The 24,496-nt window shown below is 50.5% G+C and overlaps 1 protein-coding gene across 2 annotated transcripts in view; it reads right to left on the bottom strand.

The window, feature by feature from the left end:
* LOC118985015 (BEN domain-containing protein 5) overlaps nucleotides 1–24,496 on the bottom strand; it is a 1,089,084-nt gene that overhangs the window by 1,724 nt on the left and 1,062,864 nt on the right. For both annotated transcript variants that reach the window (XM_037043322.1, XM_037043321.1), the window contains one exon: nucleotides 5,608–5,704. In XM_037043322.1, coding sequence (XP_036899217.1) covers nucleotides 5,608–5,704 — 97 coding nt within the window. The remainder of the gene's footprint in view (nucleotides 1–5,607; nucleotides 5,705–24,496) is intronic.

Genomic DNA, 24,496 nt, shown 5'->3' with positions numbered 1-24,496 from the left:
CCTCTTTATTCCCCTCAGCGCAGCCTGATTGTGGCATTTCACAAGGGTCTGTCTCCCCGACAAGCTTGGGGGCTCCTGGAAGTCAGAGATGGGCCTGGTTCATCACTGTGTCCCTGCACCCAGTGCCAGCACCCAATGCAATACTTAACACTACTCTTCAGCAATTGTCCACTGTCCTGTTTGCTCACACACTGGACTACGAGCTTCTGGCGGGCAGGGACCGAGCCCGATCAGTTTTTGCATTTTCTTTCATACAGGGCCTTATGTTGTGACTGTAAGTCACATTCAGCCATGCATCAGACTAAGATTTGTTGGCAGTTAAATGAGTGGGCTTTGGAGCCAGAAAGAACTCAGATGAATTCCCAGGTAAGCTATATATGAGAGGTGTGACCTTGGCCAAATTATTTAGCTTCCCTGAGCTTCATTTGTAAAATTGGGATAAAATATTCCAACTTTGTAGGGGCATTGTGATGTTGAATGGAATATTATGAGTAGATGCACTGCAACTTACAAAGGCATGATGCTAGGTGTTAGGCATGGTCCAATGGTCCTGGAGGTGACAAAAATGAGTCAGACATTGATGCTGTTCTCAGGCTGCATGAGTGTAGTCGAGGAGACAATTACCCCTAATAACTACACAAAGTAACACAGAACTATAGTGCATGGCAGAAAGTGGTAAATGCCATGAATATGGAAATCTCTTGGGCTATTGAAATTAGGATGGAAAAGTGACTTCTCATAGCCCCCCATGTTCTGACCTTGGAATACCGGTTTTCCTTCATTGTTGATGCCTCACGAGTGAGGCAAAGACAACAGGTTACACCACGCAAAGGGGACACCTTGCTCCAACATAGCTCTCGACCAGGAAGCCTCACTGTCTGAAATTCTGCACTCAGAGAAGGAACCTGCTAACATGGCAAAGCCTGCCCAGCATGGGTGAGATACAGCTAGACCCACCCGCCGCCTGGAGCACACGCTTGGAGTGTTGTGTACTGGTAATTTGATATTGGAGAAGTCCTTCCCCTTCTCTGAGCCCTTATTTCTTTATTTCTAAAACACTGAGAAGAGCCCATGTCCTTCCTGCCTCATACACTCTAGTGTATCAGGTTTGGGGGAAGAGCTTTCTGAAACATAAGATGCTATTCATATGTCACTGAGGGGTGTGGTTCTTAACACTCAAAGAGCAAAATGAGAAATAAGATGGGTGTGTTTTTATGTTGGTAAAAGTATGGTCACAGGGGAGGTGGCCCTAGGTAGATGGTGGCATTTGGAGGAGGTATGCAGTGGCCAGGGAGTGGCCACTGCAGATGTGAATGTGCAGAATGACTGGTGGGGTTGTCACAGAGGCGCAGAGCCTCTGTAGCTAAATGCGGGGGCCAAGAGAGATGATGGGCTAGAGAGCCAGCGTTCCGTACTTCTGGGACCTGCTGAGGCAGTGCCTCTCCCTCTAATGCCCTCCCCTACCCCTCCAGGCTCACCTCTGGAAAAGCGGCTTCCCAGAGGGTGAGCCTCTCTCAAGGCTTCTGCTGCCCTTCGTAACCCCCCTCTCGGCACACCGTTTTCTGGGTGCTGTCTCACGAGACTATGAGTTTGATGCATTTGGGTTTTTTCTATAACTCCTGAGAACGGCACAGACCTGGTACGCAGGAGGTGCTTGAGCAGAGGTTGATAAACAGTCTGACTTTTACCATCCCCATTGCTGTAAACACCCTGGCCTTGTCATGGCCTTAGAAATGCTCTCCTTTTAAATCTTGCTGCCCACCCTTCAAAAACGATCCCCCAACATGAAATACCTTCTCTCTCCTCTCCATTCCACTTATTTGAATTCTACTCAGCTTTGAAAACCAAGTTCAAACCCCACTTCCTCTCAGAAGCCTTCTTGGGACACTCACTGGCACCAGATGGTGTCAGAGAGTAATTTCGGTTTGGGCCTCCCTTTTCTCTCCTAGAACACGAAGGGGTGAAATAGACGGTTCTTAGGCGCTTCTTCAGTTTTATCGTTTTACGATTCACACGTTCAGGGCCCACTCCATGCCAGTTCCTGCGCTGTGCACGAAGACACAGGAGTGACTAAGTTCCGCAAGGAGAACCTGTCTAGTGAAGAAGCTGGACAGGCAAAGACTCCATGACCACACACCGTGGGACGTACCAGGCTGCAGGTGTGTGCGAAATGTAGAGAGGAGTTCCACAGAGAGGAGCAGCTCTGTCTCGGGTGGAGAACAGAGACAGAGGTGTGGTACGTGGACTGGGCTTTGAAAGATGAGGAGGAGCTCACCACCCAGTGACAAACAGGGAGAACATTCCAGGAAGAGGGAACAGGAAGAGGAACAAAGACCTGGAGGGAGGCATGAAAATAGCTGGCTTGTTCTCGCTAAAGCACTGGGCGTGATGTGGTAGAGATCGGGGGATGGAGGAGGTGCTCTCAAGGGGAAGGGGTGTGTTAGAGGCTGTGAATGAGGTTGTAGATGTAGGCCAGGGCTTTGAATTTACAATAAGAAGAATTGAAATATTATGGTGAAGGTAGTGGGGAGTCATGGCAGGTTTTTGAGAGAGGGTGTCAGCTCGCAAAGTGTCCTCATAGGTAGCTGAGCAGTTGGGGACACTGTTCTGTATTGTTTGTTGTCTTTGCCCGTGTACATGCCTTTCTTCTCTATAGATTTGGGCTCCTGGTGGGCAAGGGTGATCTATGTCCTCCCCGTGTCCAGTGCAGGGCTGGGCACATGGCGAGCTCCAGGTGCTGAGTGATGATCCTACCCCACCCCCCACCCCTGCCCAGTATACGTACATCAAAGCCCCACAATGGAGGCAGCCCACCCAGCCTGTCTTGGAGCCTGAGCCCACCTCCCACGAGGCGGCTGGCTCCCCCACCCCACTCAGGCTCTGTCTCCTCACGGAGGCTTGCCTGGCCTGTTCATTTTTCCTGTCCAGTTTTTATCCATCCTGTCCCTGAGCCTGGGCTCCTAGGCCCATATTGCTGGCCCTCCCCGGGGACCCTGGGGCCCAACGATGGCCTGGCACCAGGGATGCTGACAGGCTCCCTCCGGCACAAGGGTAGAAACTGACATATTATAATTATTCACAGAGATGAGAGAAAACAAAGATTAATTTTGGGTCAAAACATGTAATTTTCTTTTAAAACCAAAACTGCTCTTTCTCTTATGCTATTTGATGCTTCGGTGGAAAATAATACAAGAAAAGGGAAATATTCAAATCCCAAATCAGACCCTTGTATCCTCCTGGAAATTCATTTTTAAAGAGTTTCAGACCAGTTGAGAGCTAAGTGGTGTCCACAGTCTGATGAGGCAGCGATGTGGGGTCAGAGAGGGAGTTAATTTTGTTTTTCTTAATTTAAGGGTGGGTACATTTACTTTAAGTCCTCAAGGTTGTGAACTTTGAGAAATGAGCTTTCCCACTGTTTTCTAAATATGGCCCCAAAGCACAGGGCCAGGGGCTTCCATGACGAGGTGACATCAGGGTGCTGAGAAGTCCCCTGCGTCCTCTAGACCAAGTTTCAGTGTCCCTCCCCCCCGCCACCAAGCCAGAGAACTCTTCACCATCTGGTGCTGAGGGCACCGGGCTGGGGATCTGGCGGCCCAGGCTCTAGTCCCGTCTGCTCTCTGGACCTCGACTTCCTCATCCCCGTCGTGAGGAGGGGTCCCAGATGATTGCTAAGGTCCCTGACCGTCGGCACCCTCTCACTGGTCTGCGACGACGCAACAGGCCAGAAAAAAGGGGTAAAAGATCGAGATGATTTTAATCAGGCTGACAGAGGACCTGAGTGACAATCCCCACATTAACTTGTAAATGAGATTCTAAGGATCCTTTTGAGTTTTATAAAGCTTTAAATTTTTAAGAACTTTCACCAACCAAGAATGGCTTCTAATACTGAACTGAGTACTTTTCTCTAGAGGTGAGCCCCTCGAAGGCAGGGTTGTGCCTTAACCATTTATACATTCAGCTCCATCCTTCCCCCAGAGCCCTTGCATGAGGTGCTGTTTTCCTGGGTGAATGAATGAATCGATGAAGCAGTCGGTGAACAAATGCACACAGTACAGTGCAGCCGCTGTGGGGGCACAGAGGGAAAGTAAATGAGATCCTCCCCCAAGGACCAGGGGGCACGCAGAGCCCACAGGATGGTGAACGATCAAGACAGACCACGCATGAGTCAGAGTGCACTGTCATGCAGACTCTGCCTGGAGCTGGGGCTCGGAGACGTGTGACTCACAGCTCGGTTTAACCTGGGCCCCGAGAGGTCTTCCAGCCCAACCAGAGAGGCCCAGGGACTGCGGTGAGCCTGTTGGAAATCCGGGACTGCAACCCAGAAACCCGAGGAGATGGAGACATTTATTGAGCACCTACTGGCTGCCAGACACTGGACCACACTTGTATCTAATCTTTAAAACCATCTTTAGAGGCCGTCATTATTATCCCAACTTTATAGATAGAGAAAGGCTTCAAAGAGGCCAAGGACCTTGCCTAAGACCCCACAGTCAGCATGAGCCTGAGAAGGAATTTGAACCCATACTTCCCAGCTAGGACTCAACTGGACTTCAGTCCAGCTTTGGGATCATGAAAGCCTAGGATGAAATTCTGGTTCTGACAAAACAATTGTTTTTTTTTAATTTCAGGCAATTCTCTTCACCTTTCTGAGCTCTCTTTTCCTTATTCATAATATGGAAAATATAATACCTACAAGGAATAAAGAAATAGGATCTGGTAGAACTATTACTTCACTCAGTAAGTAACAGTGATTAATACAGCTTTTTGTTAACAATAAGGTAAGGAGGGAAGAAGGTGCAAAGGCCCTGGGGCAGCAGAGCACATGGTCAAGGTCTTTGGCAAGGACGGTGGGAAGACTGGTCTGGCAGGAGCAGTAAGTTAGACATCTTCATGTCCTTCACTAAAGGCTGCACCACTGGGGCAGCAGGAAGTAAAGCCAAGAGGCAGGGCAGGGTCAGCACAACTCGGAGGCCCAAATGCTCACTGGACTCATCTCCAGCAGGCATGGGGATGCCCAGTGCCTTGGCCTCTGGTCCAGACCTCAGGAAGGATACTCCTCTCCTGACCTCCTCTCCTCCCTGGCCCTGGCAGAGCACTGGAGCCGAAACTTCTCAGGGGTGTGTTCTCTCCAGCCCCGAACATTTGCATCTTGAGAGAAGGGGTCTGTCACGCACTGAGGGGACACGGCCTGTACGGCACTGTGCCTTGTGCCTTAACACCCACCTCCCAATAATCTTCCAACTGAGTGCTATTGTCCCCTCTTGATGGATGAGGAAATGGGAGGATCAGAGACCTTATGAGCCAAGATGATGTGGGGGTCCCTGAGGATGAGTTCTCCAGTGAAGTAGCACATGGTACCACCTGGACTAGCTAAGAGTGATGAGTGCACTCAGCTCGCAGTAACCCCCATCCCTGCGGACTCCCGTGAAAGGTGGCCACCCCTCACTGCCTGACTCCTACTGGGCTTCATACTCGGGAAATGCTCCGTTGAGCTCTTCTGCCACAGATGGGAAACTGAGGGCCAGAGGGAGGCTCAGGGAAGTTGCCCCTGAACAGGAATGCAGCAAAGCCGGGCTCCCGCCCACACTGCTCTGCGCAGCCACTTACCGAAGCCTCGGCATGGGAAGCGCCAGTTTCTCAACCATGGGGCTCAGCCGATAATAGTCCAAAAACGTTCTCGCCACGTTCCGCCCCAGCTTCATATCTGCAAGTGTGTGCGTTAAGGAGCCACTTGGAAAAGAGATGGAGGCAGAGTGAAAAAAGGAGCAGTGTTAGAAATGACAACAGTAATAAAAACAGTCACATCACTCACTACTCCAAGTTTTATGTGGTAGGTACTATTCTTCGCAAAACCTTAAAAGGTAGATGTTATTATTTTCCTCATTTAACAGACAAGGACACAGGTGTGCCGAGTCCTAGTCTGCCCAGGGCTACGGACTGGGAAGGAGCGGCCCCGGGTGTGGGTCTAGGCTGCCTGCCCCTGCAGACTGTGTCCGCAGTGTCCGGTCGCCCCAGGACCATGGCAAAAGTCTCTCATCCCGAATCGTGTCCCCATTCCATTTTGAAATCTACCAACAATGGGTCTTTGGTTAAGGATTCAGGACCCACTGAAATAAATACAAGCCCCCTGGGGACCAGAGTGACACACACATTTGTACCACAGTCATGTAGTCAGCTACGTGGAGTGTGTGCTCTGTGCTCTGTGTCTCGCCGCTCTGGGCCTTCACAGGAGCTATTTTCCCTTCCCGGAGTTCTCCCCGCTTCCCTTGGCTAACTTATACCTATCAAGACTCCAGTCAGGTGACGTCCCTTTAGTAAATAAAGCCTTCTGTGATACTTCTCTCCCCTTGCCCCATTCTTCCCTGGCCTCTGAGCTGACATCACCCCAACCCCATATCACTTATCTGATCTCCCTCAGCTCTGACCACCCAAACTGTCACCAATTCCTCCCCATGGGACCTCCATTCCCTGGAGTGTGTCCACCTCTCTCCAGGTCCCTGCTGTCCGAGAAAGAGCCGGCATCACCCATTCCCTGGATTACACGGTCACCCTGTCCCAGAGGGACTCTGTGCCCATGACGGCCCGCCTCCTTCCCCCACAGCCAGGAGGGCTGTTCTAAAACACAGGTTTGACCACGTTACCCAACTGAGTAGAACCCTTCAGTGGATCCCAATTGCCTTTAAATTTCAGATCTTGGAACTTGATTTACAAAGTCCTTCGTAGTTGGGTCACTGATTAGTCTCTTGCCTTGTACTTGCCACCTCCCGCCTTCTATCCACGACCTGGCCCTTCACACCCCAGTGATACTGGACTGTTTTCCCTCCGGGGCTTCGCCTAAACTGTCTGTCTTCTTATATGACCCTCCCGCCCTCCACGCCTCACAGGGCTGACTCCTCTGCCTGCTGAAACTTCTGTGTCATTGTCCCTTCACAGCACAGGTCTCGGCCACCATGCCATCCAGTCTTGGGGCTGGGCCAGCATTTGCAGAGCAGTCAAGTGAGTTCTCTCCACCTTCTTCAAAAAGCCCCCATCTTGGGGTTGGGCCTGACCCAGATGCCAAAACTAGCATTTCTGGGCCACGTGGCCTGTGCCCCACGTGCACCCAGTGCTTTGTTTACGTAGGCATTTCGATCATCAAAACAACCCAGTGAGGAAGGCACTTCCTGGGAGGTGAGGGAACTCGTTCAAGGTCAGGACTAAAACCAGGAACGTCTGCCTCCAGATTCGTGAACTTTCCTCAACCCTGGACTGTTTCCCAACTTGAAGGCACCTTTTCTGTCAGGGCTGAGTCATCCCACGCCAGTGCCTGGAGGGAGAAGGAAAAACACCAGATGAGTTGTTTATGACAGCGAGCTCCACTGCAGGCTCGCGGTGCTCTGGGGCTGCCACCTGCTTTCTTCCTTTGGATCTGACTGACCTTCTCTGTCCTCTTCTTTAAAAAGTTCATAAGCTGGCATTGGGCATGACCTTTCTGACCAGCAGACCCTGAAGGCAGCCTCACTGCCAGGTGCGCAGAAGCAGCTGCCGCTCAGACCCAGCCAGCTCTCATCAGCAGGAGGAGACCAAATCACAGTTGTGTGCGCCAACGGTGAGGGGCACGGTGGGGAGCAGAGCTCCCTGCGGACTGGGCTACAAAGTAGCAGCAGAAGTTCGGGAGTCAGATGTATCTGTTCTCAGTCCTGGCTCTGCCACACGCTGTGTATCGCAGATTGTATCTTCCAAAGAAATCGGGAACAGTAGCTCCACCTCTCATGTTACTCTACACTACAACCTTGATACTCCTTCCACTGAGAGATGGGGTCTAGGTCTCCTCTTCTTGACTCTGGGTGGGTTTGGGACTCACTTGTAACCAAAACAAGTGGCCAAAGTGACACTGTGGGACTGTTGAGGCAAGGTCAGAAAAGGTGATGTCATTTGCCCCTTGCTCAGGGGAATACTCCAGCTAGGGTCCTGAGCCACCATGGCAGCAGTCCTGAGGCCGCTGCGCTGTGAGGAAGCCTGAAGTGGTCCGTGGAGGGCTGCAGGGAGAGGCCTGAGACCACATGGAGAGACCACCACAGAGGGCTTCCCAGTCCCCCTTCGGCCCCTCCAGCACCCGGCTCTTCCAGCTCCAGACACCGTCTAACTGCGGTTCCGTCAAAGACTCCAAGCTAGAACCACTCAGCTGAGCTCTTCCCAAATCTCTGACCCACAGGAAACGTGCGAGAACAGCTATTGTTTTAAACTCTAAGTTTGGGGCAGACCTGTTATGTAGCGATAGAGAACTAGAGCACTGTGGGACCCCCCTGATCTGCGAGTGTGAACAAAGATGCCCGCCTCCCAGGGTTGTTGTGACAAGGTGTGTGACCGACGAAGAGCTGACTGAATAAATAAATGAGTGGGGAAGAGGGAAGCCTGCACCCTTCCTCCCCAGCCTGCAGTGACAGGAAGCAGCCCTGGGAGGCATCCTTGGTAATCGACCCTCTGGAGTTTCGAAAGGCAGAGGAGTTGGGCCGTTCGGGTAAAATGTCCCACAGTGAGGTGTTCATCATTGCAGACAAGCTCTGTTCGAAAGGCCGCTTCTAAGGTGGGAGTTGTCAGGAACAACCCTCTTTCCCACCCCTCTCCGACCACAGTACATATCCCTTACACGCTGAGAGCCTCACTCCAGATTATTTATCGTGATGGCCCTGTCTGAGCCAAGAAATGGGACGTGGGTGGGAGATGGGGAGAGAGTGATTGAACGATTTCAATTAAAACAAGCTGCCTTTGAACAAAGATTTAAGATCCAGGCAAGGAGAAGGCAGTAACTCTCTTGGCTGGAACCCGTTCGATGTATTGCAGAATTTAGAGAGAAAAAAATCGGGGTGAAAACTCCCAACTGTTCGGTGCCAACAAAAGTCTCAGGATGGGCTGCAAGTTGGAAATGTCGGCCTCCTCAGATTCTCACGGAGCCGGCGGAGGTCAAGCCCGCAGATGTCTTTCCCGCAGCCAGCAGGAAAAGACGGCGGGCTGGATCGGGGCACTTTAGTCCCAGACGCAGGAAGGTTTCCCTGGGGCTGTCTGCAGCTCATGTCGATTCAGCCACTTCCTCCCCGAGCTGTTTTGAACTGAAGGGTGTGTGTCAGCAGCCCAGCCTCCTACTCCACGGGACCCTTCAATAGGTGCGGAGGGTTTGGACATTTACTGCTCATTCCCGTGTGCATGTGCTTACAAAGGGTGACAGGGGCTGGGGTTAGATACGGAAGAATTAGATCGAAGTGGTTCACAGGGCAGGGGAGGAAACGAACAAGTCCAAATTAACCACGTTGCCAAGCAGGCTGGCGCATCGTCACCTTTACTGTGCCTACCGCCCTGCGGTGACTGTCACCAAGCCTCCCCACACCGCCAAGGGCAGAGCACGGGTTTACAGAGGAGGAAACTGAAAAAGGCGAGTTCGCAAGGTCACCCAGAATCTCGCGGCTTGGGAACTGCATAGGTAGCATGGGAACCAGTGTCTTTCAACACCCTGCCTATGTTTTTTTTTTCCTCTCTTGAGTGTGATCTGATCATAAATCCAAACACTAAATTCTGTGGACACGTAAAAGGAGATTTAATTCCAAAGGAAGGCATTGTGAAAGGCTTCATGGAAGTGGGTGCGTGACCAAGGTTTGAAGGGTCAAGATGAGTCTGCAAGGGGAGGGAGAGAGAGACGATCCTGGAGAAGCAGGAAGTGTGGTGTGTGGCGGGGAAGCGACCTTGACCTTGGGCCAGAAATAAAACTGAGGAGGCCCCGAGGGCCCAGGCAGCCAGAGCACACAGCGAAAGGAGAGCCTGCGAGTAGGCTGGAGACAGAGCTGTCAGGGCTTTGCATGCCAAGTTAAGGAACTTAAACTTCTATTCTGTAGGCAATAGAAAATAGTAAATACCTATGGTTGTATCTATCATTCATTCACTCAAGGTATTTATTGATCGCCTACAATGTTCAGATTCTCCAGAAGGCCCAGGCTATTCTGTGGGGAAAAAAACTGACAAAATAAAACAAAACAAGAAACAACTAGGACAGTGGTTCTTAAGTCTAGAAGTGGAGACAGATAGCAAAGGAAAAATACACCCGAATGAATCCAGGATTGCGATTATAGTAGTGCTGTGAAGCGTGCAGGGCCTGTAGCTGAGCTCCGGAAGAGTGCTGCCGCGGGGCGGGGCGTGGGCGGGGCGTGGGCGGGGCGTGGACAGGCCTCTCCGCGGAGACGCCCGTGATCTGGGAGTGGACAGTGGTGTGGCGGCATCTGTGAAGGAGGAAAGGCAGTGGAGGGAAGGGTCCCTGTGGGAGACCCCGACAGAAGAGGGCTGACGTGGGGAGCCGGGCAAGGGCTCAGTCACATGGACCTTACTCTGGGCCACCTTGAGGAGCCTGGATTCCCCGAGTGAATGGGAAGCTGCTGAAGAATTTTAAGCAGGAAAATGCAATGGTCTGATTTGTGTTTTTAAAAGGTCACTGCTGCGCTTAAAATAAGAAAAGTAGAGCGGAGGCAGGCAGATCGGCCAGGAGACGGCTGCAAGGGTCTAGTGAGGGAAAGACGTGGGTTTTCTGAGCTAGGAGAAAGGCCACCGGGATAGGAAGAAATGATCCGGGGGAAGAAGCAGCGGGGTCTGTGAACAGACTGGACATGGACCTGCAGGAGAGGAAGGGGTGAGGGGTGGCTCCTGCCTCATTTAGTTTTCCAGAGCCGCTGGGTGGCTGGGATGCTATGGTCTGGAGGGTGGCAGCCGGACGGTGAGGCAGGGCCAGGGAGAGACCAGGAGTTCAGTCCGAGCCCTAGATGCCTGTAAGATGGTACATCTCCAGGTCCTTAAATAGGAAATAGGGAAAATCAGAAATAGGAAAAAAATCAGATAATGGAAGTGGTTTCAGAATTATCAGTTCTTTGGAATTATTCATGTCACAGATTCTCTTCTTTTAATTACTGAATTTATTAGGGTGACATTGGTTAATAACATTATATAGATTCCAAGTGCACAATTCTGTAACACATCATCTGTATGTTGTAGTATGCGTCGTACGTTGTAGCATGCGTTCACCATCCAAAGTCAAGCCTCTTTTCATCACCATTTCCCCCCCCTTTACCATCTTCTACCTGCCTGCACCCACCTTTCCCTCTTGTAATCACCCTACTGTTATTTGTGTTCATGAGTTTCACTTTTTATTGCTTCACCCCTTCACCTTTTTCCCCCAGCCTCCCAAACCTCCCTGCCCTTGAGAGATGACTACATGGAATGTTCCATTCTGCTCAGCTCTTCACCTCGTGTGCCCCCTGCTCTCAGAAAACACCCATTCTCCGGGTCTGTAGGACACTGGAGGAGACCACAGCACCCTCTGCTCTCTGTCTCGGGGCCTCAGGTCTGCCGCAGTGAGTGAGAACATGTGTGGGAATCTGGAGGCCAGCCTGGTTTCCGCCAGTAACTTGCATGTGACCATGGCCCTTTCCCTTCTCTGGACCTAACTCCTCTGTGGGTAAAATGTAGTCTCTCAAGTCCTTTCCGGTGTTGACAGGGTATGTTCAAGCAGAGACCGCAATACGATGAGCTTGCAAAACTCTCACCCCCATTCTTTCATTCAACAAGTGTTTATCAAGAACCTGCTTTGCATCTCGTTGTCTTGGCACTTGACACAGTGAAACCAACGGACCGAGACCCTTGTCCCCAGGGAGCCCTGAGACACGGAGTGTCCATCCAACACATCTGTAAATGACCGAGGATGCCAGAGAGTGATAAGCACGATGAAGTAAAGGTAAAGGACAGGGTACGGGCCGTGCTGGGGGTCAGGGAGCAGGTCACAGAATTAAGTAGAGTGGTCACAAGGGGCCTTGGTGAAAAGAGGGGGCTTCAGCGGGCTCGGAGGAGGCAAAGAGGTGGCCAGCCCCACGGATGAGCTGATCCTCCTCCTCTGAGAGATGAGGGCTGCCCGGTCATTTCATAACTGAGCACCTGCCAATTCCAGCGCGATCCCACTGTGGGGAGAATGGTCAGCCTCGGGGATGAGTTCTCCCTGCCGGGGTCAGGAACACCTCCTTCAGGGTGCGTGGCTTTCCTGAGTGAAGATGCTCCCTACCTCCCACAGCGGTCCCACAGGGGACAGGTCTCACACACACCCTCCCGCCTGGCCTGCAGCCTCCCTTCCCATCCCACACCTTCCCTCATAGCCCTCGTCTCTGAAGCTGGTTCCACACTTTTCACTCCCTCCAGCTCTTCCAGAAGCACCAGTGAGCCCCCCTGGCCTGCCTGGCCCTGCAGGGAGCTGAGGTCCCGCCCCACTCATGGGGCACCGTGTTCCACGTCCCCTCTCCCCACAGTGCATGCTGTGGGCAGGCCCAATTACCGCCCCCATTTTGCAGATGAGAAATCAAAACTGACTTGTGCACTGAGGCACATCAAGTATGGGCACAAGGAGGAATGATGCTCATTCACTCATTCACTCATTCACTCATTTGCTCAATTTACTCATTCATTCGCATGTTCATGAAGTGTCTTCTACATGCCTGCCACTGTTCTAAGAGCTGGGATACGGGGAAGAGGAAAACAGACACAGTCCCTGTCCTCGGCAGGTCTTGCCTTGCCATCATCCTGCCTCCATTAAAAAAAGAAAGAAAGAAAGAACAAAAGAACTCCTACCTGCTTCCTGTTGGGCAACCCCCACCTAGAATTCTTTCTCTGCTCACATTCCTATCCCCGCCAGCAACAGATGATCATCAGTAAAGGAGATTGATTAATTCTGCAGAGGGGCAGGCCAAGGAAAAGTGATTTCTCTTTGGTAAGGCTGACAGCACTGCTGGAATATTAAGAGGCACCTGTGTAGGAGCCTCCAGGTGAAGCCGGGAGAACCATGCGACAGTGAAACATCTCCTGTCCGCCTCCCGCGGCGTCGCACAGGCACACGACTCAACAAATGAATCCCTCTCTCGAGTGCGGCGTGGAGGCCGCCGATGGAACTGCAGAGGCCTTGCCAATTGCAGGCAAGTCCTGGGTGCCCTGGAAGTGAGGACATGAGGGAGAGACAGACAGACAGACAGACACACAGCAGGAGGGAGGAGGAGACCAAGTGAGACAGGCCGAGGCCGAAGCAGAAAGAGAAAGTGATCAGGATGCAGCAGAAAGATAAGGAGAGAACAACAATGAGAAGGGCTGAGGGGAATGCCAACCTGGAGGTTGGGGAGAAATGGAGTGAGGGGCAGGGACAAAAGCAGGAAGTGGACGGCAAAGGGAGGGAACCAGATGGCCAGTGAGAGAAAGACATAAATGCAGACAGTGGGCGGGGGGGAGAGAGAGGGAGAGGAAGAGAGAAAGGCAGAGGGCGAGACAAAAGGAAAAAAGCAGAGAAACACAGGCAGAGGACAGACCGCAGACGAGCTGCAGCAAGCTAAAATCCAGACAGAAACGGTGAGGGAGGCAGAGAGGACAGACACACGAAGGGGGAGACAGACTGACAGGGAGAGTGGCTTCCTCTCTGACGTGTGAGACGTGGCCCAAAAGGGCGGGTGCCTCCTGTGAGGGCCGCAGCAGAGCAGGGCCGGGAGACGATTGCAGACGTGAAAACGGTTCGGAGAGTGGCCCAGCCAGCCAAGGGCGGATTAAAACTCGGGTACCTGGGGGGCTCTACGTCAGTTCCCTGTTGTCACTGTAACGATTACCCCAAACTTGGTTGCTTAGTACAACAGATACTTTTTCGTCGCACAGCTCTGGAGGCCACTGGTCTGAAATCAGCTTCAACGGGCCCAAATCAAGGTGTCAACAGGGCCACAGGCCTGCTACAGGTTCCAAGGGAGAAGCTGTTTCTGGCCTCTTCCAGCTTCCGTGCCTGCCAGCATTCCTTTGCTGGTGACCACATCACTCCATTCTCGGTCTCTGCGGTCACTTGCCTCCTCCTCTCCTGTGCACGTCACATCTCTGCCTTCCTCTCGTGTACGGGTCCATGTAATTGCATTTCGGGCTCACCCAGAAAATCCAGGGCAATCTCCCACCTCAAGATCCTTAATAATAATGTCTCTGGAAGCTTCTTTCCATACAAGGTAACATTTACAGGTTCTGGGGATTGGGATGTGGATAGCGTCGGGGCCGTTACTCAGCCTTCTGCAAGCTCCCAGAGTTCGTTTGCTTTACTAATGATAAGACACAGGGCAGGGGTGGGGGTGGGGGTCAGAAGTAGGGTTTTGGCTCTGTGCAGAACACCTTGCCGGATGCTCAGCTCACCCACCCCTCCGACCCTCGGTGTCACTAGGAAATGCCCAATGCCTCCCACACACGCAGCACGTGGGTTTACGGGATTTGGACCCACCTAGGTCTAACTCCAGAGTCCTTTCTAGTCACATTGTTTGATGCCTCCCCAGGGCAGGAAATGCCTGTGCTGGACCAAGCGCTGCTTATTTTGCTTCTTCAACACACCGTGAACCTGCCCTCTTCTCTTCTTTCATTACTATTCCGTTAGTTCAGAGCCTTATCTCTCATCTGAACTATTGCTTCCGCCTCCTAATTGGTTTTCGTCAGTTTCTCCCCATTTTCGCTGAGGGTAAAGTTCTCACATTTGGTAACTGTAAATCACTTCCTGACTTACAACCCTGTACCAATTCCCTGTCACCTCCAGGGTAAGACAGAAACTCTTAAATCTGGCATTCGTGGCTAGACATTGACACTGTATTCATCCCGACACTGTATTCCATTGAGCGTCTATTCAGAATGTGGGGTTCAGAGTCTGAAAAGCACAGTGTGAATCTTGGCTCCCACTCATTCAGCTATGTGACCCTGGACAAGCCACTCACCTCCTCTGAGCCTCAGCATTTTCATCACTGAAATGGATAATGTTACCTATCTCACAGGATTTTTTTCTATATCATTCTTTTGATTTTATTTTAAAATTATTTTTATTTTTTACTTCATTTTTATTGTTGATGCTATTGCAGATGTCCCCACTTTCCCCCCTTTGCCCACCTCCACCCAGCCCCCGGCCCCGCCTTCCTCAGCCCTCAGCACACTGTGCGTCCTTGGGTCATGCACATGAACTCTCGGGCCAAGCCCTTCACCTCCTTTCACCCTGTCTCTCCCTCCCTCTTCCCCTCTCACAGCCGTCAGTCCTCTGTGTCTATTTTGTTCCTCAGTTTTGTGTTAGAAGTGGTGCATCCAAAGCACCCAGCACAATGCTGGCTGGTGAGCTGTAGCTCTTTTTATTATCATTACCATTATTTATGAACCTGTTGTTTCCAACAAAGCATGACCTCTTAAAGGACAAGGGTGTGACATGTTCTAACTTATTTCCAGCACCATTTAGCACGTGTTAGGATTAGTAACAGAAGCAGGGAGACAACAAATAAAAAAGAAGAAAAGGAAAGGGTGGAGAAAAAGAGAGACAGAGAGACAGAGGGGAGGGAAGGGTGAGGAAATTGTTTTGAAATCTGTATTCCAGAGGCTCAGGACGAAGACCTCGCAGGTCCCTGTCATGCTGTGTGCCTCAGTTTCTTCTCCTGTAAAACTGGCTGAGGTCGACCTAGACGGTCTGTCATTCTGATTTACTCTCTCTCTGCTCTTCCCTGGGAGCAGTGTTTCCCTCTCCTCTCCAGCCACGCTGACCATGGCCAGCTTTAGCCGGCACGAAGGTGGTGGCCGCTCTGATGNGGAGGGGAGGGAAGGGTGAGGAAATTGTTTTGAAATCTGTATTCCAGAGGCTCAGGACGAAGACCTCGCAGGTCCCTGTCATGCTGTGTGCCTCAGTTTCTTCTCCTGTAAAACTGGCTGAGGTCGACCTAGACGGTCTGTCATTCTGATTTACTCTCTCTCTGCTCTTCCCTGGGAGCAGTGTTTCCCTGTCCTCTCCAGCCACGCTGACCATGGCCAGCTTTAGCCAGCATGAAGGTGGTGGCCACTCTGATGGGGTATTTGGGAGAGAAGTCAGGCTAGGGGCTGGCTGGGCGAGAACAGATGGAGATCTGACCTCAGGTATAATGTCTGGGTGGGATGACCTTGGCGGGGGCGTTAGACTCCAGACCACATTAGGCAGGTTGCTGTCATTCATTCACTGTTTGTTACTCATTTCTTCATTCGACAGACGCTTAGCAAGCACTTTCTATGTGTTGGGCCATGTGGTAGGTATAAAGAGTGTATACAGTGGGATTGTTGAGTGAAAAAAACTGCAGGGGGTGAGGTTACTGCTCTCAAGTTGCTGATGGTCCAGACACTATTGATGTTTTCAGCGGGATGGTGTTGTAAGGAGCTGTCCTGTGCATTGTGGGATGTTTGGCAGCATCCTGGCTTCTTTCACTAGATGCCAGCAGAGCTATCCACCTTGTGTGACAACCAAAAATGTCTACAGACATTCCCAAACATTCCCTGGGTTGTGGTGGGTGGGGAATCATTTGCTCCTGGGTGAGAACCAGTGTCTAGGGGACGCACAGTATCTGGTGGAGGGGGAGCAGTGAAACGGGACAGGTAGGTGAGAACTTGACTGAGAGGGACCTTGGCTTTGAAATCTGGCTTTGAAATCTTGGCTTTGGAAGCCTCCTTGGCTTCCTTGGCTTCCTGGAAAAACTAATCCCTGAATGGACCCTTGGGGACAGGGAAGGGGGAAAGGAACCTGCCCTCACGGGCTGTGGTGACCTCATAGGATCGTTGTCCATCCCCTTCCACACTCTGGTGGGCAGAGTGGCCTCCCCATTGACTCCAGCAAAGCTCAGTCTCTCAGATGCCTCTCCCCTCCTGACTGGCCCTGGACTGCTGGTAGACAAACCCCAGCTGTCTACCTCAGGCTTGTTTCTCACTCGAGAGGGAAGTTAACCTCCTCCCCCAGCTCCCACATTACTGCTTGCTTTGTTGCTCCCTCACTTCTCCTCTCCCACTCCAGGCACCGGCAATTTCCAAGCAGTGCCTCCCATTTCCCCCATTGATGGGTGGCCACATCTCTGGAAATTGGCTCTCAAAATCTGCTGTGCCTGCCCAGCTGGGCTCTGCTCAGCAATTGCTGGGACTTGGATGAAGCTCGGCCCCAAAGGAGACTCTGCCTCTCTGATAGACACTCAGCTCCTGCTCGCCTCCCAGATATTTCAGAAGCTTCAGTTGATGCAAAATAAAAACAAGACCAAAGACCAAAGTAAATATTTGTGCAGCAGCATCTCGGAGCAGGTGGGGAGCGGAGGGGGAAGAGGGGAGTAATAAGCAGGAAGGCTGACTGCTCCTGGCTTCTGGCCTCAGCTTGGTTCAGGCAACGGCGCGGCCTTGACCTTGTTTTGGGCAAGGATCCTGTAGATAACTTGCTGATGCTCCAAAACCTCTCTGCCTTTAGATCAGGACTTCCTGCCTGGGGCCATTAGGGATTCTTTGCCCCTCTGACCTTACAGGCCAATTTTTATGTGTATATACTTTTCTGTAATTTTCAAAGGAATCATCCCAAATGTTAAGGGTCTCTGCTTCCAGTCTGTGGATGGTCCTACTTGAGTATATCATCACCTTCCCAGTAATATTCCTTCTTCTCATTTCCCGACTCATTTGTTTTTCGTATTCTGTCCCGTCTGGGATCAGTGGGAATCTCGCAGTGCTGGGAATGACATCAAGCTAGACTTGGAATGGAATGAACAGGTTGTAGAATCTGTCCCAAGTGCACCTGCGCCCACTCAACCAGAGAAGCTCTCAGAGTCTGGCGACCCCGTCTGCAGAAGGGATCATAAGAAAGCTCAGCAAAGGTGATCCTTAGGAGGTAACTGCAAAAACTTAGCTGGTGTCACAGAACCAAAGAAGTCCATCAAAGGGCTTGCTGAAGGCATCCTGATCTTAAATAAAAGCCCACTCCCCTGTTCCTGTGGCTTTCCTCCTGATTAGGCCTGAATCTGAAGCACCTACATGGGCTAATGGATGAGCAATACTCTGTGAGTCAGGAGACCCGTATTTGAGCATTAGCTTTCACCAAATGGCTATATGACCTGGAGGAGGTCACTGACAACCCCTTGGACTTGAATTCCCCCATTTGTATAGTTAGGAAGAATTGGGTTTACTTCCCAGTTTCAACAAGGGATGGCCATAACTGTAGTAAAACTCCATCTTGATACCTCATTCTTGGTCATCTCCTCGCACTTACCCCTCATTTTGGGACATTTTTGTTCCATCTCAAACAAAACAGAAACGATCCCCTCTCTAGAAAAAGTGTGAGGTTGGGTTTAAATTCCAATCTTTGGGGTCCTCCTGGCTCTAACATTTTATGGCTTTCTTTCCTGCCCTTGTGCTATGCTCTTGTTAACTACTGTCTTGAACTTGAAACTCAGGAGACAGAATGGATGTTTATGATCACTTACCCTCCCCTAGGCTCTGTGCTGGTTTCACTTATTGTGCACGAGCAAGGCAGATTCATCACCCCCATGTTACGGCTAGAAAACCCAAGTTCCCCATGCTACCTGCCTCACATCTCTCCGTTAGCAGTCGGGGCTCAGGACTCAAACTCAGGTCTGTTCAGCTCTAAGACCTGTGGCTTTCTATATATTATTATGTTATCATGACTTATTATTTCAACTTTCTTAAAATTAATTTGCTCTTTTATTTAATATTTATTGTCTGCAGTGTAAGGCTCTGGGCCAGCTGCCGTGGATTCCGAGATGTGAAATTCGTCCCTGCCCTTGATCAGCCATGTAAATAAAAATTGCAAAGCAAGACAACGACCACTACTGCAGATGGAAGGGAGGGAAGTGGGGGCACAGAAAGTAAGACTTAATGTCGGGGGGGCCCTGGAAGACTTCTCAGAGGGGGCAACACCTGAGCTGAATTGAGGTGTGTCTTTTTTTGAGACAAGACTTTATTAATCAACTTAGTCAACAAATTACTGAAAACCCACTGTGTACCAGGTACTTTTCTAGATGCTGAGACACAACTGCACACAAACCAACAAGTCTCTGTTCTCATGGAACTCACATCAGAGTAGGGACAATAGGCAACAGACAAACGGAGCTCAGATTGAAATCTGGGGCCGGGAAGGAAACTAGGAACTGGCCAGGTAAGCAGGATGATGGCCAGGAAAGGCCCCCCAGGCAGAGGCAGAGGCAAATAAAAGCATGCTGGGGCACCACGGTCCCTTTGGAGACTCTGAGACACCTACATTCCAGCGTGACTGGAATAGCTTTGATAAGATGAGTAGGGGAACTTGAGAAATGCACAAAGACAAGTCATGAGCCCCTTGAATGACATAATAAGCATGCATTTTATGTTGCAGGTAACGGGGACCCATGGTAGAGTTTTAAGGGAGGGGGAGAGAATATCAGCGTTGACTTCAGGACAAACACTCCTGTGGCCCTGGAGGAGAATCGGTCTGGAAGGGACCAGGACTGAAGGCAGGGAGGATGGTGGGGGCCTGAGCCAGAACACCACCAGTAGAGTGAAGGGGAAGGAACTAGAAATATCTGTCAAGTAACACTGGCGTGACGTGGGGGCTGAGTGTGGGTGCTGGCAGAGTGGCTGCCCTAGGAAAAGCATTGAGGATAGCATACCAGGTTTCAGTCTGGGGACCCCGGTGCTGGCGTCACCATCAACCCCGAATACAAAGTCTGAATGTGATTCCAGAAGCCGGGCAGCTCTGTGTCCCCTACAGCGCCTTCTGTGGCACTCTGCTTAGTGAAAGCTAGTTGTATTTTGCTGCATAGCTGTGCCAAGAGAATCCTGTGGTTCCTACAATGAAAATCCACTGTGATGTCGAGCTACTGTCATCTCCTTGGGTCTGATGCTCTTTGGGGGACATCTTGGTTTCATGTCAGGCCAAGGCGAAGTGATCCCACTTGTGGAATGGGTACAAAGCTGGGCTTAAACTCCTACTGAGCCTAACACATTCATCCAGTCTCTCAGATAGAATGTATTTTCTCTGGAACTTTTCTTTTCCATTCTCACTCTCCCACATCTCGCATGGGCAGCTGGTCTGTCTGTCCGTCCGTGTGGCTGTCTTCTTCTCTGTGACAAAGTCTAACCCGGATCTGCTCAGTCCAGCTCTGTGTTAGTCACCACAAGACAACAAGTTATATTGTATATCATGCTCTCATCGATCTCTTAAGGAACAGGATTTCTTAAATCAATTATGTGCCACTTCATGCTTCCCTTGTGGCAGAGCTTCTGCCTGAAAGGCTGTCCCAGATTGTCCCAGACCTCCGGCCTCACTGCCTCTAGGGAACCCCGCTAACTCTTCAGTCCTCAGCTCCACCACCGCTTCCTGGAGAAAGCCTTCCCTGACCTCCTGGCCCAGTCAGTGCCCACAGTCCTGTGCCCACCTGGCACCTCCTGGAACCCCGTCATAGTTGGCAACTTCACATGTGTATGGAGGGCTTTTTAAAATAAATGTCTTTCTGTCCTAGACTATTGAGTTCCATGATTACAAAAACTATGTCTGCTTTGTGCATAATTTTGCCTGGGCCTAGCCGAGCGTATGACACATGAGGTGTTCAATAAACACTTGGCTGCTAATGGGGAGGATTGGGAAGGAAACCTGGCCCTTCCTTCTTCCTGGGCTGAGGTTATCTCAGGACTTTACTGGAGGAGAAATGGAGGTCACTTCCATTGATGGAGAACATGGTTGTAAGACGAGAAATGCTACTGGCAAACATGACAGATTCCAGAAGGTGAAGAGGCCTTGGACTTCTGCCACGCCTCAGAAAGGGGCAAGTCCAGACCTAGGGACCCTGGAGGAGGTGTTGTCTGATGAAGATGAGAAGGAGGCCTTGAATGTCACTATCTCAGACATTTCCAAGGGGCCCACGTAGGGCCAAAGATGCTGCTCTTGTGGGATGCAGGGATGACAAGGCTTTGTAGAGGAAAAATAACCCCCTTTTCCCATGCAGGGGATCCTCGGGGAAAGGGGCCATGTTCCTGTGACATCCAGTTAGTTATAGCTAGAGAATGAAGCCAGCTGAGTACTGCTGGACCTCCAGGGACACAAGTCCCTCTTGATCTCCAGACTTTGGAACAATGCTCACCTTAGCAGAACAGGGAGCCTTGGGCCAGGGCCTCCGGGGGACAAAAGGAGCGTGGCCTGGGAACCAGCAGATTGAGGCGGGTGCCAGACTTGAGCTGGGCCCCACTGGATGCAGACGGAGCCCTGTGCCTCTCTCTTCTCCACTAGCCTGTGAGCTCCTGGAGGGCAGGGCTGGCATCTTCCCCAACCGTGCTCACCCACCGCAACTATCGCCCCACCAAAGAATGCTCGTGGGAAGAATAAGTAAATAAACCTCAGACAAGGGGCTCACCATCTAACCTCAATTTCCTTTTCTAGAAAGTGGGAATAAGAATACCTGCTCACTACTATGAAGATTGAATGACACAATGAACATGAAGGCACCCAGCACGGGCCCCAACATAAAGTAAGTAGACGCTCAGAAATACTTATCTGCTCTTTTCTCTCTAATCACACCTTCTGCATTCAGGTACTCAATGTATTTGAACTTCATATTTCACTACTTGACAGAGCAGTAGTGACTAGACAGTCACAAGATACATGAGGGCACCAGCAGTGGACATCCACTTCGCATTGTCTTCCTGCTCTTAATCTATTGCCCCTTCACAACACTCCATTTTTCCCCAGATTGAACCCTCAATGCCAGTCCCTGTGGCTCAGGAGGAGCTGACCCCGTACGGGTGGGGGTAGAGTCCACCCTATCCTGGTCAATCAGGGCACGGAATTCCCCTCGCCACAGGGAATAGCTAGGTATGGCCCAAGCCCACTGGAACTCAATGCTGGGGCTTGTGAGAGAGGGAATCATCCAGAAAGCTGAGAGGAGGGGACACCAACCCACCTGGAGCTTCAGGCAGCCATTGTGCTCCCACAGGGTGGGGACGCAGGGAGAACCATCGGGGAATGGAGCCAAAACTCAGGAAGTCCCAAAGACACAGTTTCATTCACTTGGTCCAAGCCTAATGCCAGTATTTCTTTGGACTTCAAAGTATGAGACCTAATTAATTCCCCTTCTTACCCAAGTCAGTTTGAGTTGGCTTCTCTGGCACTTGCAATCAGAGGAGTTTTAACTAATAGAAGACTTTGGAGTTTACCTCATCAGATGTCCTAATTTTACAGAGGAGGAGTTTGCAAAATTACACATTTTTTAATACACAACTGGTTTTTCAAATAAATAGACTGCCTCACTTCCTTTTGTCTTTACTGAGGACTGGAGCAGGGACAGATTGTCCTTCTGCCTGGGTAGGGTCATAGAATATTGATTTGTGGTTACAGAAGGCCTGCTCTTTCTCCAAGAGAGAGAATTTCTTAATTCAAGTCCTCAGGAATCAGTTTTGTTTTGCATTATAATGTTTTTATCCCCCAGGCAAAACTGCTGATGACCGTCCTTTCCCTTCCACACAGTGTAATCAGCAGCAATTAATTCTAATCATAAGGAGACAGCAAGAATGAACAGAGCATTAATTGGGTGGAAGTAATCAGAATCTCCTTTAGCCCACAGTTGGTACCTGTGTGCAGGCCAGTGTGGGCAAGCGTGGGTGTGCATGCACATGTATTCACACACACTCAGCCGGCATGCAAGGAGAGGGTACAGAACATGCATGCTGTCTGTTCAGCATGGTGTACTCTTAAAAAAAATCAAGGACTTTGGAGTCACAGATATTCTACCACTAAACCGTTGCTTAAACTTGGCCTCCTTATTTGTAAAACCAGGATACACAGACCTACTTCAAAGTGGTTTAGAAGATTAAATAAAAATATTGTAGGGAAGCACTTTTCATTGGTACGTAGCAGGAGCTCAGTAAGTGTTACTTCTCTTTCCTTCCTTCCACATCAAACACCTTTTATAGCTCATGGAGAAGAAAGGCCTAAAGTGATCTGAGAGCTCAGATCCTTGAATATTCTGGACCCGCCCTGACCAGCTCGACAGTCTCCTCCCGACTCCGTCCCCTCAATCCTGTAGGTGTCCTCCCCCTTCTACTCCCAACACCCCCCACATATACTCTCTCTCTCTCTCGTTCCATTTTGCCTCTCTCCTCTCTAGGACTGTAAGTTCTGGGAGGGCTACTCAGTAGCCAATGGCCCTGGCCCTGGCACACAGTGGACACGGGCGGACATTTGTTGAATCACTGTTGACGGAGCCTGTGCCTTTGCTCCTGCTCTCTCTCCATCTCGGCCTCAGCCCTGGTCACCCTCCAGGCTTAGGCTTGATACCACCACCTCCTTCATGATATTTTGAAGCCTGTTCCTAAAGCACTCTCTTCTTCTTGGAACCCAATTCCTATTTCATGATACTTGCAGCTTTGTACCTTGTGATATAAGATATATGGGCCTTCTCTATTTCCTCAGGTTCCTTCACTCAATCATTCAACCACCTCCTCGAGCCAGCGTATGTTGGGCACCATGGATATGGAGAGGCACCTGGCTGGGTCTGTGTCTTGAGGTGCGTCTTTGAGCACAGCAATTGGTCTGACTCATTTTTCTGTACCCTCAGCCTTGGGCCATGACAGGTTATCCTTAAATATTTCATAATGGTGATGGTTGCCCAAAAGAGGACATCTGGGCTGGGACCTTGGTGGCCTTTGTGAGATTATAGAAGACCAATGAACTTCTTGAGGTTGAGCACAGATGTCCCTGGGCTTTCTGAGAGAAAGGATGTGCTATTACAGATGGAGATCTGGGGATGATTAGCTCTGCCCCTAGATTATGTCACACAGGATACACTCAAACCTAAAAACTCCCAATTGGCTGTAACTTGGTGCCCAGAGATATAAGATTTAGAAATATACCTGCAGAAGCTTTGGCCTACTTTGCCACCAAGTTTCACAGTGAGGTTAAACAAGTTATATGTCCCTTCTTGGTATCAGGTTAGCCACCTCAGTTTTATTTAATCAGCAATTCTGAATCTCTACTGTGTTCCTGGCCCCGTGCTTAGTCTGGAGATACGGAGATAAATTGGTTATGATTAGCTCCCTTTGAGGACTCATAGCCTAGTGGACATTATGAATAGGGACATCACATCCCACCATGTGATTCCACTGCTGGGAGACTCCACAGTCAGCTACCAAGAGTTTCCCTCTCCCCAGGAGCAGGCCAGACACTTCCTCAGAACAACCCCTTCACCTGCCCCGAAATCTCTGGCTGTGCCCACTGTGGATAGAGAGAGAGCCAAGGCTGCTGCCAAGTTCATTAATAATTTTGGCTTTCTGGAGAGAGAAGTTGGAATGCTTTGCTCTTCAAATATCAAAACATCCAATTAACACGGCTAATTAGCATCACTAGCAGCAGTCAAAGGAATGGCAATTTAGATGCAGGATTTCAAAGGTTTCCTAGTTGCAGGCCAAGGCAACCCCTCTCTTGCTAATGACAAGAGTTCCTCGCTTAGGCAATTCAATAGCAGCCATCAATTAGCCTAGCCAGGGGCAGAGACTGGCCTCTTCCCTGAGCTGTTTGTCTTCTCAGAACTGGAGACAGAGGACAAGACCCAGAATGGGGGGAGGTGGAGTAAGTTAGAAAAAGAGGGAATTGCAGGGAGGGAGAGACACAAAGAGAAATAACACATAAAGACATTGACTCTCAGAGACA

The sequence above is a fragment of the Sturnira hondurensis genome, unplaced genomic scaffold (genome assembly GCF_014824575.4).
Source record: "Sturnira hondurensis isolate 20B ecotype Veracruz unplaced genomic scaffold, ASM1482457v3 Scaffold0004068, whole genome shotgun sequence".
Classification (NCBI taxonomy): domain Eukaryota; kingdom Metazoa; phylum Chordata; class Mammalia; order Chiroptera; family Phyllostomidae; genus Sturnira; species Sturnira hondurensis.
The sequence above is the reverse complement of the archived record's forward strand: the minus strand, read 5'-3'. Positions and strand labels throughout refer to the sequence as shown.